Source organism: Pristis pectinata, chromosome 14 (genome assembly GCF_009764475.1).
Source record: "Pristis pectinata isolate sPriPec2 chromosome 14, sPriPec2.1.pri, whole genome shotgun sequence".
Lineage (NCBI taxonomy): Eukaryota > Metazoa > Chordata > Chondrichthyes > Rhinopristiformes > Pristidae > Pristis > Pristis pectinata.
Genome location: NC_067418.1, coordinates 28,075,794 through 28,092,568, shown reverse-complemented (window position 1 = coordinate 28,092,568; position 16,775 = coordinate 28,075,794). Strand labels below are relative to the sequence as shown.

Below are 16,775 nucleotides of genomic sequence, written 5' to 3'. Positions count from 1 at the left end.
TATTATATTTTTATTCCTTAGGGGAATGTAAATTTATTACAGATTATGAATTATTTTTTTAAATGTCTATCATTCCTTATCTATCTTAACATCTTTCATTCCAGTTTCCTAAACTACCTTAGCTAAGTAATTCCTTATTTGTGCATACTATACCTTATTTACATTTACATCCATACTTTTACACAGTGCTCTTCAATCTTCAGCACAGCATACAGGGCCCACTGAGTGCAGTGCCAAAAGAGTATGGACTTTGGAGCGGAGGAGGGGATTTCATTTCAAATATATTTTTTAAACTTAGTTTTACTGTTAGATTTTCTTAATCTTTTAATTTTCATTTTCAGTGGTAAACAAGTAGCAAAAAGTGACAAGCAAGTTGCCTGCTTGTCTCCCAGTTAATGAGATAACCAACATACTGGTTAACTGAAATTACTGTTGACTGACTCAGAATTTGTGGAATTTGATAATATAAATCTGTAGGTTTTCTTAAAACACTGTCTGTTTTAATAGAGTGCACGGTACTTTATGGCGTGTGGGCTTTGGCAAGGCAAGGGCAAAGGTGCAGCTTTATATTTAAAGAAAAATTTACTTTCTCTATTTTTAGTTTAGAGTGTTAATCAGACGGTGAGTGTAAAATAACCTAACTGATGAGAATGTAGTTTTATTTTCTCCATCTGAAAGGGATTTGATGTAAATTATAATTTACTACATACTTATATCTAAAACTGGTATCTTGAAACTATGTTAATGACCAGACAAATTATAAGTAAAACAAGGTGATGTGTTCTGTCTGTAGTATCTGGAACTGATGGATATTACTTGAGATCCACTTCAACCACATCCGCAGAATGTATCTGCAGCTTCAGGAACTTGGCTCAGAACTGATGACCTGGAGTCTGAGATTCAGATATTGTGAAACTTCATTGACTGGAAAAGTTATTGGATACTGTGCAAGATACAGTAAGATCCCTTGGAATAAGTACTGCAGAATTTGTTAGGCAAGAGGAAAGGAGTGTCTGATTACAACTAAGGCAGGTGTGGGGCTGCAGAAGGTCATGCCTGAAGATCCTTAGGAATGGGACTTGCCCAGTAGGTATAGATTTCTTGCAGTCTGTGTGAGCAAGAATGGAGAAAGCAGGGAGAATGAATAAACTGACCACAGCATCAGGGAGCCATTCAACCTGAGGGAGGGAAAAGCAATGCAATAGTTGTAATAGGGGACAGCGTATTTAGGGGGAATGACCCATATGAATGACTCTTTGGCAATTGTAAAACTATCCCTACATTTTGAGTTGTCTGTAACCATTGCAACTTCACAATTTTAGCATTGGCTTTGGACATCAGTAACATAAACATTTCAACAGTTGACGTGAAATTAATATTAACTACCCAAACACCTCCTTTCTCACCCAGAAGTACGCTACCTCTCACCATGGTAACCAGCTGTACACTGCCTCACAGTTGATGTCATGACACAAAGTGTAGTGTATTGTAATGTGTCCCAAAGACAATGTTGCCTGCCCGATGCCAGAACTAAGGGCATCGCCTCAGGATTGGAGAGGAAATGGCAACTGCATAATAGTTGGGTTAGGCAAGTGGTTTCAAGGGTTGTGAGGTCAACTTTCTGTCGAATTTGAATGACTATGTCTATATCTTCAAACATTTCCAGTTCAAAATCAAAACAAAAATTCAGATTTGAATTCAGTATCTGCTCATCAGTTGTCAATGCAAGGAGACATAAATTGGACAGCAGTTACAGCTAAGAGGTATGTTATGCGAATACACTGGTGACATATCTGAATAATAACTTAAGGAGAGGTTAAGTAAATTTTTCACGTTAGCAAGAAACAATCTCTTCTTGTGTTTCTAGAGTCAAACTAACTTGCAATTTATTTTCAGTGGTGTTGGTTTGCCTTTAATTGTGTAAGTGGTAATGTACTGTGAGGCAGTGTACAGCTGGTTACCATGGTGAGAGCTAGCACTCTTCTGGGTGAGAAAGGAGGTGTTTGGGGATTTAATATTCATTTCATGCCACCTGTTGGTATGTTTATGATACTGATATCCAAATCCAATGCAAAGATCATGACATGGGAGCTGCAATGGTCACAGACAATTCAAAAGCTGTGGACAGCGCTTTAATTGCCACAGACATGTTTATATGAAAATAAAAAAAACTACTCATACCAGAAATCTGAAATAAAAACAGAACATATTGGAAATACTCAGCAGGTTAGGCACATCTATGGGAAGAGAAACAGAGTTAATGTTTCAGGTCGAAGACCCTTTGTCAGAGTTGGGGAAGAGGGAAAACAAATTAGTTTTAAATTGCAGAGAAGGTGGGAGAGGGATGTAAAGGACAAAAGGAATATCTCTGATAGGGTGAGACCACAGTAACCGTGGGGATAAGCTGCAGTTAGCTGTTTAATCAATGATTAACGGGCGAGTTGGAGACATAGAAAGTTAATGAAATCTATGAGATAACAGAAGTTATAGAGTGAAAATCAAATGAAGGAACATAAAAATCTGTGAAAAGCCCAGGGAGGTCAGACAGAGAGAGAAAAACAACTAATATCACAGACAGATACCCTATAAAAGAAATGGCCAGTTTGGATCCAATAGAGAAACTGAGTTTACTGAAGTTGTAGAATTTGATTTTGAGTCCAGAAGGCTGCAATGTTCCCTGACAGAAGATGAGGTGCTATTCCTCAGGCTTATGTTGCACATCATTATAACAGTGCAGGAAGCCATGGACTGATAAGTCAGAGTGTGAATGTATTGGAGAATTAAAGTATCAGGCGACAGGGAGATCTGTGTCACCGCGGCAGTAAATTGAGGTGCTCCACAAAGTGGTCACCTACTCTGCATTTGGTGACTCAGTGTAGTGGAGACCACATTGTGAATATGGCTGCAGTACATTAGATTGGAAGAAGAGGAACTGAGTTATTGCTTCAATTGGAATGACCGTTTTATCTTTTCATAATGTGAAGGGAAGAGGTAAAAGGACAGTCGTGGCATTTGCTGCAGTTGCACAAGAACGTTCTATAACTAGGGAGATGGCTGGTGGGGATGGGAATGGAAAAGCAGATCAGGAAGCCAGGAAGGGAATGGTCCCTTTGAAATGCTGACAGAGTAGGGGAGGGGAAGATGTGTCTGGTAATGGAATCTTATTGAAGCTGGATGAAACTGCAAAGAGTAAATTCATTGAATATGAAGGCTGGTGAGATGAAAGGTGAGGACCAGGGGAACTCTATCCTTGCTCTGCCCAGGAGGGGAGGTGAGAGCACACCTCAAGGATTCTGTCAACTATGGTAGAGGAGTGGTCACAATTTAGGAAAAAAGACCTCTCAGAGGCACCAGTGTGGAAAACCCTGTCATCAGAGCAAATACGATGGAGACGGAGGAACTGGGAAACCAGAACGGAGTCCTTACAGGAAACCGGGTGAGAGGAAGTGTTGTTGAAGTAGCTGTGGCAGTCTGGAGGCTCGGAGTAGATACTTGTTGCTGGCCCATCCCTGAAATGGAGACGGACAGAACCGGAAAGGGAAGAGTCAGAGATGAACCACCTGGCAGCAAGGTGGAAATTATCACCAAAGTAAAATATTTGAGTTCTATGAATGCAGAAAGTACGACCAATGCAGTCATCGATGTAGCATGAAAACAGGGCAGGGATAGCCTAAATGGACTGAAATCCATATCTCCCACAAAAAGACACATCTGCCACTTAATCCTGTCAAACATATGGGGCAGCACAGTGGTGCAGCTAATAAAGCTGCTGCCTCAAAGCTCCAGTGAAACAGGTTCAATCCTGACCTCTGGTGCTGTTGGTGTGCAGTTTGCACATTCTCCTTGTGACTGTGTGGGTTGGCTTCGGGTGCTCTAGTTTTCTCCCACTTCCAAAAACATGCGGGTTGATAGGTTAATTGCCACTGTAAATTGTCACTTGTGTGTAGATAAGTGGTAGAAACTGATGGGAGTTGATAAGAATATGGGGAGAATTAAATGGGTTATAGTAGGATTCATGTAAATAAGGGTGCTGGATGGTCGGCACAGATGCGATGGGCTGAAGGGCCTGTTTTCAGGCTGTAAGTCTCTATCAATTGATGTCACAGATGGAACCGGAAATGGACTGGACGAGGGGAGAAAAGCTGAAAGTAAGGTTGGAAGAAATAAGTTCAGTGGGGCTAAGGGCAGGCTGAAACATTGCATCGGGCCAGACGCTCCTGCTTGGGCAGAAGGTAGGAGTGGGCAGTGTGGGCATGGGATGGGAGACTAAAAAGATAGAAATAGTGGAGAGAAGATCTCCCAGTGAAATGATTCTGTGTCTCTCTGGGAGATAAAGAACTGATGTTCAGTGATGGGTTCATGGTCCAGAGGGAGGCATGAGGATGAGTCCGAAACCTGATATTTGCCCTCTGCAAGATAAAGGTCAGTTGACCATACCACAACAGAATAGATCAAGAGGGTAAGAGACCAGAGGCAGGATACTATAGAGTCATTCATTGAAGTTTTAATTAAATTTGTTGGTATCAATGCTTTAGTTCAACTGGTGTGACATACTCAACTATAATAGATATATTTTTAACATGTACATTTGTCAATGGGTATACAGCTTTCACCTGGCTAAAATAATCAGTTGCCAAGAAATGGACAGGACTTATAAAGGTCACTGGTCAAACAGATCTTCGCTGACTAATGAACATTTCAACTTCCATTAAAAAACCCAGTAGGCAGCAAGGTCCTATACTACTAAACAGGCTTCTGTATGCAAGACCTTTTCTCACAAACCCTACTAAGGTTGAGTCAGAGCGAGAATTGCAGCTGAATAGGTTTGGACAATGTAGGGATTAATGGGCTTAATTGATGAATATTTGGGGTCTGGGTTTATTTGTGATAGGATTGGGAGCCAATGGGTAGATGGTTGGTGGGAGAGCTTCATCGTTGAGGTAGGCTTGTTGGTTGGGAGTAGGAAGAGGGTCAGTTATCAGAGTGGATTGTACTGATAATCACTGGGTTGGTTTGGAATGGTTCAGCAGATGGGACTGCTTTTTAAACTGCATCTTTATTTATATCAATTTCTTAGAAATGTGTGTACAGGGTAAAGATCTCATTTTAGAGTCACAGTGTCATACAGCAGGGAAACAGGCCATTTGGCCCACCATGTCTATGCTAACCAGTGGGCACCCAGCCGTACTAATCTCACCTTCCATCTTTTGGCCCATAGCCCTCTATGCCCAGTCAATTCAAGACCTCGTCGAGACACATCTTAAGTGCTGTTGGCAACTCTGCTTCCACAACTCTCAAATTACTCTTTGGAATTACTCTTTTTAACATTGGTGGTACCTGTCTCATGCAAGGAGGTGGATTATGCATTAATGGGGAGGCTGGTGGAAAGAAAGTGCAGCTGTATAGAACTTCTGAGTCAACTGGTATTGGCATTGGTTTATTATTGTCACTTGTACCAAGGTACAGTGGAAAAACTTGTCTTGCATACCGATTGTACAGGTTAATTCATTACACAGTGCAGTCATATTGAGTTAGTGCAGAGTACAGGTAAAAACAGTAACAGAACAAAGTGTCACAGCTACAGAGAAAGTGCAGTGCCGTACATAGCACAGGTAAACACTGAGGAGTTAAAGACTACAAAAAGGCACGAGTAGGCCAGTGGCCAGTTGAACCCTTTGAAATTTAATGTAAAACAAAAACAATTTAGTAGCGTACAAAATGATGGCAGATTCCGATTAAATAGGGAGAAACTATCTCCCTTTAGAGTCAGGGTCAAAGACCAGAGAAGGATATTTTAATCTAATTGATATAAATCCAGAATACCTCTTACTTTGCTGTAACTGTGTTTTGAATCTTCATGCAACGAGTGACCAGTGAAATGTTGGGTGTAATATACCTGCGTGTCGCAAAGAAACTAAAATAGCTTCTTCATTTCATTCTTTAGGGCAGAAGAACGACTCAACATTTATCAACGTCCCCCTGGGGTGGGAGAGGGAGCAGCAGAAGGCTCTTGTGTCCTATGGAGTAGCTGACTTGAAGTAAGTTGTCTCACAGGGCTACAAGCACCGCTTGGTTCAGGTTAAGCCCGGAGTTGTAGCCAAGTCCCCACCTGACTTGCAGCACAGCCCCACCCAGCAGACTGAATAATTAAGATGTCACGGCGCAGGCGCTCCCCAACTCTGCCAAATCTCGAATAAATCCGCGAGACTTCCCGCTGTCATTCCTCTTTACGTCACCAGCCAAGATGGTAGGTACCGGTTGTAAGTTGGCACGGAGCTGGGTCCATTGAATCCAACGGCATCCGTCGCTCAGCGCCGTCCTGTTAGGACTTAACGTGTCGCAATTGTTGCGGCGTCTTCTCCCGGCCACCTGGGTGGTGATTTCGGTCAGGAGTTGTATATAGTTTGGTGAGATCTGCCATCGCCGCCGTGTAGCCGCGGCCTAGTTGGGGGCAGCGCGGGGAGTCGGCGCCGTTGCAGGCGGAGCGCCGACCTCGCCGGCTCCACCCGGGGCAGAACCCGCCGCTACCCGGCCGCTGCAGTGGTTTTCCCGCCGGGACTGCAAACCCCTTTCACTCGGAGCCATCCTCCACTTTGGCAGGAAGCGCTGAGCAAAGTTGCTTTTCCGTTTGGAGGGAGCTAGGTTGGCCTGCAAACTAATCCAGTGGCTCACCTTCGGCGGATTTTCGGACACGTTCAAACTTAATTTCATTAGTTAGCAATTCACACTTGAATATAATAACGTTACATTAACATAATTAAATGTTTGAAGTCTGAGGGAGCAATAAACAGTCGCATTTATGTTAACGATTCAAAATTTGAACGCTGATTGACTAAACCAAATGATTGTTTCTGGGTCACTTCATAAAGTTTCCTCGGGAATGATCAGTCTGTGTGTTTTAAAAACAATGAGAAATAGAAGCAGAGTAGGCCACCGGGCCCATCGTGTTTGTTTTGTCCTTCAGTAAATTGGCTGATTTTCATCTCTACCTAACTTGTAGCTTGAGGGACCATAGAAGTGAAGTGGAAATGCAGCTGAGTTCTGTTGGAAAGTAGTAGAGATGAAGCTTTATTCTCCATTAACTGAATGCCCATTGTAATTGATGAGATTTGCTTTAAGTTAGATTTGTAGCAATTATGGTTTTGCATGAATATAGATCCTTGGTAATGGAGGAATGGTGATTTCAACTTTGGCTCTTGATCTCCGAGAATCGTAATCTAGTGAGAGTAGAAGGAAAATGTCGAGAACTACAAAATCAGAAAGTGCCATTAGTGTCTGAATTCATCGTGATGTTGGGCAAGTAACTGATTGTAATGGTACAATGTGGTTTGGTTAACTTTGGTGTTACCACAGATTTTTCTTTTGGAATAGGTCTAGTTGGATAACAATATTTTTAGTCTCTGCTTACATTGTTAAAGAAAGTTTTGAAATAGGAACAATTACTGATGCATTTGATTTACAATAGCAGTGAGTTTTACTATAATGTAACAAGGTATGATATTCCATATTTGTGCATTGGTAAAATACTGTATGCATCACAGGATGGGAATGAAGTGAAGGTGTTGGGTTGTCAAATTGACCTAAATGTTTTCAATTTTTTGTAGCCGACTAGGTTTAGAAAAACCAGGAAGCTGAGAGGACATGTTAGCCATGGTCACGGCCGTATTGGTGAGTCAAAAATGCAAGCTTGCCCTCTTTGTGTATGTATTTATAGTGTCTTAATTACTTGGTGCTGGAAGTGTGGTGACACTTGCAGGCTGCCCCCAGATCATTCTACGTAAAAGATACATTTCACTGTGTGTTTTGATGTACATGTGACTAATAAAGATTTCTTATTAACTTTTATTCTGTTATTTTAGGCAAACACAGGAAGCATCCTGGAGGTCGAGGCAATGCTGGTGGAATGCATCATCACAGAATCAACTTTGATAAATAGTATGTATTGTACCATTTAGTGTTTTGATTCATGTGTGGTCACAATATTGTACTATGTGGTATCAATTATGGTATCTTGGTAACAAAACATCTCCTCAAAGTATAGATGTGTTAAAGAAAAATGCCACCTTAAAGGAAATATCAACCATTCCAGAAGCTGGCTTCCTTAACTTTGCTACAGAAATTAATACTAACTTTTTGTGAAGTAGTGCAAGTTTTGATATTTAAGCTGTGTATTTATCTATTTTCCACTCCTACTGCCACTGCCCTTTCATGTTGCCCAACATTCAAAATTTAAGGATTTGAATTGTATCCTGAGGTTCCTGGTTGATCCCCTACAGTTCTTATTGATGGACTACTAACTTTATTCATTGGGTGCAATTCTTCAAAATTGGTACTTCTGCTTTTGATTGAATTTGAATCTTGACAGTTGGCACAAAACTACATTGGAAGGAGGTCTGAATTATTTAACACCATGTGCTGTGCATTGGTTTGTGTAAATGGCAGCTTTGGAACGTTTTGTACATGCCAGGTAACCTGGAATCAAAATTGATTTATTTTCCTTATTAGTGTGTGCTTGTATGCTACTCTTGTAAGATTGCTCTTAAAGGTTAAGTAACACATTCTGAATTTGCTCTTCATTAATGTCTTATAAATTTGTGGAATGTGTTGCATTTTGGTTAGGTTGAGGTATCTTCTGCAGCACAAGAATTTTTTTCTCTTAAGTCACTGAATACAAACTTCAAGTTAACATGATGGTTGTCTGTATTTGGTGTGACTATTAATACTTATCCTTGCTATTGTCCTCCTAAAAACGTGTTGTTAACATGCAGCCTAAACGTGAAATGGTTTGCGTAAGGCAGAGATTTCAAACTAATTGGATCCCAGTTTTTTTTCTGTGCCTGTCCACACTCCAAATTCTCCACTTCAATTAGTAAGACCAGTGGGAACTTTTGGTAAAATTCCAATTTAAATTTGGCTGTTCTCCAGCTTGTGATGGAGAAATTGTTGGGACATGAAGATGCTGAACGTTTCCAAAGTCATGTGACTGACAATGAGAGGGAGGGGTTTGGTGAAGCAACCAAGGGTGAACTGACAAATGGTGGATAGAATTGGGAGGGGGGAGCTTTTCATCACTAAAACCATAATCCTTGCAGGGAGGCTTGTTAGTGCTACTTGGAAGGGTTTAAACTAGTCTGGCAGGGGTCTGGACCAAAAGTAATATATCAGATGAAGGGTGAAGCAAATGAGATTAAAGCAAGCAAGTCCAGTTGGTAGGCAGAGCAGGGAGTGGGGAAGGTCTGATCAACAAAATTGCACTTGCTTTAAGGCAGGAAGGCTCATGGGAAACAGCATAGATTGTAATAACAGTATCACAATCTGTGTGCCAGAAACATGGTTAAGGGATGGGCAGAATTGGCAGCTCAATGTTCCAGGGTACTGATGCTTCCAGCGTGACAGGTGGAGGTAAGAGAGAAGGGGGTGCTGCACTATTGACTAGGGATAGCATCACAGCAGTACTTTAATAGGATATCCTGTGGGAACGTCCAGTGAGGCAATATCAGTAGAACTTTGAAATTAGGGCAGAGAGGGGCTATGAGATATCTCATCTGCCAGAAATAAAAGTGAATCCTAAAGATTAGAAGTAAATTTAAGATAAAAGTGTAGCTAAGGGAGAGAATAGGTTCCCTTAAGGATCAACATGGTAATCTGTGTGGATGAGGGTTTAAATGGATATTATTTGCCTATATTAATCATGAAGGACATGGAAGTTAGTGAGTTCGGAGGAGGAAACAGCAGTATCCTGGAACATATCAACATTACAAAGGAGGGGGCATTGGACGTCTTGAAATGTATAAAGGTGGATAATTCCCAGGCACTGACCAGTTGTATCCTAGGTTGTTATATGAAGCAAGGGAGTAGTTTGCCAGCTCCCTGCCAGATTTTTGTAGCTTCATTAGCCACAGTTACAGTATGGGAAGACTGAATGGTAGCTAATTTTGCACCTTTTGTTTAAGAAGGGCAGCAGGGATAAACCAGGGAAGTACAAATGAGTGAACATTGGATCACTAGTGGGAAAGTTATTGGAAAGGATTCAAAGATGTGGGATCTACTTGGATTTGGAAAGGCAAAGACAGATTTGGAGATTGTCAACATGCCTTTGTGGTGGGGGTGAAACGTGTCTCGTGAATTTGATTGTTTCATTAAGAGGTGATCAAGAAGATTGATGAGCAGAGTGGTAGATGTTGTCTGTGTGGACTTTAGCAAGGCCTTTGACGAGGTCCTGCATGACAAGCTGGTCGGGAAGGTTAGAAATGGGATTCAAGGTGAGTTAGCCACTTGGATACAAAACTGACTTAATGGTAGGAGGTGGAGTGTGGTATTGGAGAGGTATTTTTCAGATTGGAGGCCTGTGTCCAATGTGTGCTCCAGGGATCAGTGCTGAGTGCTCTTTTTGTCATGGATATTAGTGACAAGGTTGAGAATGTAGGTGGCATGATTAGTAAGTGTTCAGATGACACCAAAATTGGTGATGTTGTGGACAGTGAAGAAGGTTGCCTAAGCTTGCATCAATTTCAAATGGGGAAAGTAGGCAAGGAAATGGCAGATGGAATTTAACATGGACAAGTGAAGTGCTGCATTTTGGGAAGTTAAACCAGGGCAGAGCATAGCGAAGGACAGGGCCCTGGGGAGTATTGAACAGAGACCTAGGGATACAAGTAATAGAACCCTGAAAGTAGTAATGCAGGTATGATATGTGAAGAAGGCATGTAGCTTGCCTTTGTCAACTGAGGCATTGAGTAAAAGAATTGGGAATGTCATGTTAGAGCTGTACAACATTAGGCTGCACTTGGAAGTGTTATTTGTGTGCTGTTCTGGTTGCCACAGGAAAGGTGTGCTGAAGCTAGGGGTAGTGCAGAAAAGATGCACAAGCATATTGCCTGGATTGGAGGGCTTGTGTTACTAGGAGCGATTGGATGGGCTGGGACTGCTTGCCCTGGAGCAAATGAGGCTGAGAGGTGACGTGATACAGGTATCTTAAATTATGAGAGGCATAACTAGCTAGTTTGTTTCCTATGGTAGTGCCTAGGGCATAGGTTTGAGAGGGAAAGGAGATCTGAGGGGTAAATTTTTCCAGAGTAGTTGATAGCTAGAATGAGCTGCCAGAGGAGGTTGTGGAGACAAACAGTAACAACATTTAAGAGGCATCTGGGCAGGTACCCAAATGGATAAAGTATAGAAGGGCACAATGGTTGGCATAGATGTGATGGGCCAAAGGGCCTAATGCTCAGTTTTATAACTGAGCAACTGTATCTTGGAATATTTAACTGCACCTGTACCAAGGTTAAAGGCTGGTGTATCATTTTCAGTTTCAAATATTTATACAGGCTTGTAACAAGTAATATTTCCAAAATTAACAGTACCAGTGTAACCCAGCTCTAAATGTGCAGGAACATCACAACATTAGGACTGATTTTAATTGTACAACATTCGGCTTTTCATTTTATCCCTTTCCTTGCCTCTTCCATGCCATCCCCCTACCCATCCCTTCTGTTCTTCACCTCATCTCTTCTCCATTCCACATGTTCTTTATCCCCAGCCTTGAGTCCAAATATCTCTTTGCCGTCTAATCCTGTTGTTGGTGCAAAGTTTTGGTTAATATTCCCCGATATATGAATCCATTAATTGTTTGTTTCTGAGATGAATGGAAACTAAAGCTTTTCAGTGGGTGAGAAGAAAATAGTCAACTGGCCCAGAATGTCTGTTTGCTAGTTTAAGACAGAAATCCCTTTGAAATGGGAATGAAGGAATAAGTTCCTTATTTTGATGTGGTTTAATAACATTCCATAAAAGCTTAGCGTAGTTGGGGGGGGGGGGGGGGCAGAGAAAATGAGCATGGGAGGGGTGGAGAGAAATGCTCCCTGAATTATCTTTTTTAAATAAAGTACTTGTTATGTTGAATTTTGTAGATGTTTAGTTTATTTAATACTCTAAGTTTATTCTTCTTAACCATTATTTTTCAGTCACCCTGGTTATTTTGGAAAAGTTGGTATGAGACATTACCATTTAAAGAGGAGCCAGTTATTCTGTCCTACCATAAATCTGGATAAGTTGTGGACACTGGTCAGTGAACAAACCAGATTAAACTATGCTAAGAAGCCTGAAGGACCAGCACCTGTTATCGATGTTGTACATGCAGTAAGTAGTGCCACACATTGGTTTCATATTTATAGGGAGTTTACGTCAAAAAGTGATGGATCAGAGAGAAATGAATTGCCTTGCACAATGCATGTAGTCAGCAGCACTCTGACTTGTGAGCCAGTGGGTGGCTATTAGCTTTCATGAGTTTGTGAATCGTGATGATCTGAAGATGAGTTAATTTGGTGTATAACAGACTTATGCCCCTTTATTCCCCCTCAACTCTAATGCAATATAATCAGTAATAATTAAAATATTAGTATGTATGATCTTACTTTTATATGAGTAGCATTGACATTCCATTTCTCTGGGATTCTTGCCATTAAGAGAAAACACTACTTGTTCATCCAATGTGAACACACTTCCCTAGTCCACTTGTATGCCCTTGTTTTTGCCATCGTCTTTTCATCCTTTTACAGTTTCTGTCCTCACTTTAACCTGATATGTCCCTTGATGAATTAACTTCTTCAGAAAACATTCACACAGTGGCATGGTGCTACAGCAGTTAATGTACCTGGCTCATAGCTCCGGTGACCACTATATAAAGTTTGTACATTCTCCCTTTGACTGGGTTTCTGTCATGTGCTCTGATTTCCCCTCTCATGCCAGAGGTGTGCTTGTATTAATTGGCTAATGTAAAATTACCCCTTAGTGTAGTAGCCAAATAGGGAAAAGAACTGGGGGGGCATTGATAGACATTTGAGAGTAGTTTGCAGAGGTCAACAGAAATAAGTAAAAGGGGGTGGGAGCTGATGGGATTACTTTGGGAACCAGCAAGGAACAAACGTAATAACTTAAGTTGTGACTCATACTAATTGCCTTATTACATGTTTTATGGAAGTTCACGTACACACTTGTGAACTCTTAAATAGATTCTGACTTCCATATTAAATTAACAGGTCTGCACTTGGTTTCTAACTCCATTTAGTGGTATTTGTGATTTTTGCAATTAGAGTAAGGCTGCTGTGATTACATCAAATTAAATGTATGCATGGAAGTTAAGTGTTCTTTGATTAAGGGTTGCTCCTGTAGAGGCAACTTTCAATGTGTAGTGCAAGGCTTTGGTTAAACAGCAGAATTTGTACTCTTTTCTGAGGCATTCGAGGCTAGAGTCACATCCTTACACTTTCAGTTGTCTTGATGTGCTAGAGTTCTCGAAGAGTAATTACTGATATTATTCACTGGCTGCAGCTCCTTTATAGTGCAGTCAGCCACCAAATTAGTGACATGATCCACACTGCAAAATAGTGAATGGACCACTTTTTTCCCATCAGTCTATGGTGTTACTTCTGTTTCAATTTGAACCTGTGACTGAATTTGCTGCTTTGTATAGTTCTATATCCTAGAATTGGTGCTTCTCAAGGACCAGATTATTCAAGAAATTTGGGCCCTTAAATATAAAAAACCAGCCTTGACCTATGATGTGGCCAGAAAACTGAATGGATTTTCCAAACTTGTATTGGTTTCAGATGGGCATTCCATTGGTTTTGATTATCATTTGTTGATTTGACAAGTGCAGTGGCACTTCAGTTCAAACTTCTAGATGTATCCTCAGTGACAGAAATGGGTACACACAATTGCTGCATTTTTTTTGGTACCATAATGTGTCAATGCCCCCAATAGTGCTCATTCGTTTATTCATCTGGGTTACCTTTCATGGTTTTGGTTCGCCATCTGAAGGTGTAATCAGTTTACTTTAAATTAGGTGTCACTTTAAATTATTAGTGGCAATCTGCTTTTCACATTCTCTTTTTGGCAAAACTGTGTTACACATACTCATTGGTGAAATTAGTATAAGCCATCTTGAATGCTGTTGTCCTTTTGTCGGTGGTGTCAGATGGGAATTTCCACTTCAATCAATTGTTGTATGACCAAGATGAGTATGCTTTAGACAGTATTCCCAAGATCTTGTCACTTGGGAAATAATTTAAGTTTATAGTCCATCTTGTAGATGGGAAGCTTTGCCAGAGTGGATATAATCTTAATGTTGATCAAACAAAGCATTTGTCCTGAATAGCTTTGAGCTGATTGTCACATCTGTAGTTGATATTTTAATTTGCCTCTCCTCAGAATTGTAAGTAAAATGTTCTGAGGTGAGCCATTTGCAAACATGTCTGGATCTTGCTCCGTTGTTGCAGGCTCTGTTGATGTGAGTTTGATTTAAGGCCTTAACAGATGTGATAGTTGATGTTCTAATTATTTTTGTACAAAAGTTGTAATCGGTGTTAAGTTATGAATTGAAGTATATCATACTTATTTCCACAATGCCCTAGTTTTACAAATCATCTGCTGCAGAGAAGCTGTTTATTGTTATTCTTTTTGTTGTGACTTGGCAGAGTGAATGTCCTCTGCAGTATTCATTAAGGCTGTTCTCTGCTTGTTCTCCTTGAGTCAGTTTCCTTTTTTTTAGGTTATTCATGATGTAATTCCATTCTCTATTGTAATTAGTTATTTTGACCAATTAAATCTTATTCATGTGTAAAAATAAGAAGTGGCATCTTATAGCTTCTGCCATCTGGCACAGTGTCCTTTTGTACAGAAGTTGATTTCAATTAGCTCCTGGCTAATGCTGGGCCTGTTTTATTGACCTCTGATCTGAGAGGGCCTTGGTATGATTTTAGTTGTTAAAGCAATTCATTTTGTATCACAATTATACTTTGCAATATTACAACAGCAACTGTTTTTCTAAAAAAAACATTTTTGGATGCTGTGAAGGGAAAATACAAAACAAAAACTGAGCACACTTTTGTCCTGCAGGCTATTTTAAATGTAGAACTACATTTTTTTGCTTTAAATGCATCCTTTGAGCTGCATCATAAATTTTAAATCAGAAGTATGATTTTAAAGGTGTTGAGGTTGGGGGAAGAAATTATTTAGTTTGTTTTTAAGAAAATGATCTTGTTCTTGTTTTTCAGGGTTACTATAAAGTTCTGGGTAAAGGAAGACTTCCAAAACAGCCAGTCATTGTCAAGGCTAAGTTCTTCAGCAGGAAAGCTGAAGAGAAAATCAAGGAAGTTGGAGGAGCCTGTGTGTTAATGGCATAAACTTTAACTGGGTGCAAGAATTAAAAGAAAATGTCACTTTTAACTGGGGTCTCTATTCTTTGTGCTTTTTTTTAAAGAAAAATAATGGGAGAGCTTCTTCCTTCCCCTGGTGACCAAACCTTTGGAATAAATGGGCTTTAATGTGGCCTCTATCTCAAATACTGAGATGATCAAGAGTATTTACTTTCTATAAGGAATGTAGTGATCAACTATTTTGAGATGGTGAAATTAAAGCATTAATTTGTAGCAAAACTTACTGGATGTGGAAGGTTATTACATCTCCAGATTTGAATGGAGATTAGCATTGGAGCAGGATTATCCAATTTAGTCCTTGATTTTTATCTGACTTCCCTCTAGTGTTATTGCTATTAAAGATTTTAATACACAGTTGGTCAAAGTGAAATTTGAATTTCGAAGGAATGAAAATGATACTTTTAAAAAAGAAAATAACTGGCAGTGGGAGCAGGAAGGGAAGAATGACTGTCAAGCAAGTTGCTGGTTATGGGGCAAGTGCTAGGTTTTCTGACCCATGGACATATAGTCTGGCTTGGCTGTAGGTGTGTCATGTAGTAAATTGGGGAATAATTTGGAAGTGTCACACTCAATGTCAGCCAACACCTTTTTAATTATCTAAGTGAAAATGTATTTCATTTGACTATTAGTCATGCAGAGACACTTGTGCAGAAACCCCCTTCAACCCACTGAGTCTGCATTGACCATCAATCACCCATTTCAACTTGTCCTACATTAATTGCATTTTAAGTTCTCCCCACATTCTCAACTCAAATTTTATTTCTGGAATTTTTAATTTACCAGTGTTTATTTTTTTTGGTACAGCAGCCAAACCTGCACATTGTACTTCAAGTGACATGTTGCCAAAACTTTGCTTTTGTACTCCAACCCACTTGCAGTTATAACAGTTTTCCCTTTTTTTGCTGTATCTGTGACACTGTTATACAAGGGGCCAAGAAACCTTCTCACCAATGCTTCATGCCAATTAAAGTATTGCCTCCTATCCAAGCAAACAATTTTGCATTTTCATTTATGTTCCAACTACTGCTACATAGTCTGTTTAACCTGACTGCATCCTTGGCCAAACTGTTCTTGCAGCTCATGCTCCAGCTTTGTGGTAGCAAGCTTGAATGTATTGCACTTTTCATCCAAGTTAGTTGGATGTAGTGGCCAAGGGCATGAATGGTTTCTTCTGAGTGGAAGAAGGTGAATAGTGGTATTCCCCAGGATTTGGTGTTACTTTTCCAATCTATATCTAGGTGAAATTTGGATCTCAATTTGGGTGTAAGCCATTTTCTAAATTAATTGTGGTATAAAATTTAAATATTATGCACAAAGGATCATGATGATGGATAGCTGCCAGATATATACAGGCTGGTCAAGAGCTCAGACATGACAATGAAGTTCAATGCAGAGATGTGAAGCTGCATTTTGGTAGGAGGCATGAGGATATTCTAAAGAGCTTGAGCAGAGACCCCTAATGGTACATATGCACAAACTTTGAAAAATGGTATGTAGAGCAGGTTGCAAAAGCAACCCTCCCTACTGATTCCTGTGGCAGCCCATTAATGAGTCTGCAAATCT

General features: G+C 40.3%; 2 protein-coding genes and 1 non-coding gene across 3 annotated transcripts in view; 2 read left to right on the top strand and 1 right to left on the bottom strand.

Moving 5' to 3' along the window:
* The window catches only part of trim66 (tripartite motif containing 66), a 160,991-nt gene extending 155,140 nt beyond the window's left edge, over positions 1-5,851 (bottom strand). The window contains exon 1 of the mRNA XM_052029215.1: positions 5,824-5,851. The gene's annotated coding sequence lies outside the window, so the exon portion shown is untranslated. The remainder of the gene's footprint in view (positions 1-5,823) is intronic.
* A 1,676-nt stretch (positions 5,852-7,527) lies between these two features.
* rpl27a (ribosomal protein L27a) lies at positions 7,528-15,222 on the top strand. Its single transcript, XM_052029404.1, has 4 exons — positions 7,528-7,668; positions 7,860-7,935; positions 11,961-12,135; positions 15,051-15,222. The coding sequence occupies exons 2-4, from the start codon at positions 7,904-7,906 to the stop codon at positions 15,177-15,179; spliced, it is 336 nt and encodes a 111-aa protein (XP_051885364.1). The 5' UTR covers positions 7,528-7,668; positions 7,860-7,903; the 3' UTR covers positions 15,180-15,222.
* LOC127578028 (small nucleolar RNA SNORA3/SNORA45 family) lies at positions 13,235-13,366 on the top strand. The gene has a single exon (XR_007957473.1). It is a non-coding gene; the product is annotated as a small nucleolar RNA SNORA3/SNORA45 family (small nucleolar RNA).
* Positions 15,223-16,775: the final 1,553 nt, after the last annotated feature.

Excerpts from the sequence above, each read along its gene's own strand:
- rpl27a (XM_052029404.1), top strand. The coding sequence starts at position 7,904 with ATGCATCATCACAGAATCAACTTTGATAAATA. Across the intron at positions 7,936-11,960 it reads AGAATCAACTTTGATAAATA|TCACCCTGGTTATTTTGGAA; the intron begins GTATGTATTGTA and ends ATTATTTTTCAG. Across the intron at positions 12,136-15,050 it reads TTATCGATGTTGTACATGCA|GGTTACTATAAAGTTCTGGG; the intron begins GTAAGTAGTGCC and ends CTTGTTTTTCAG.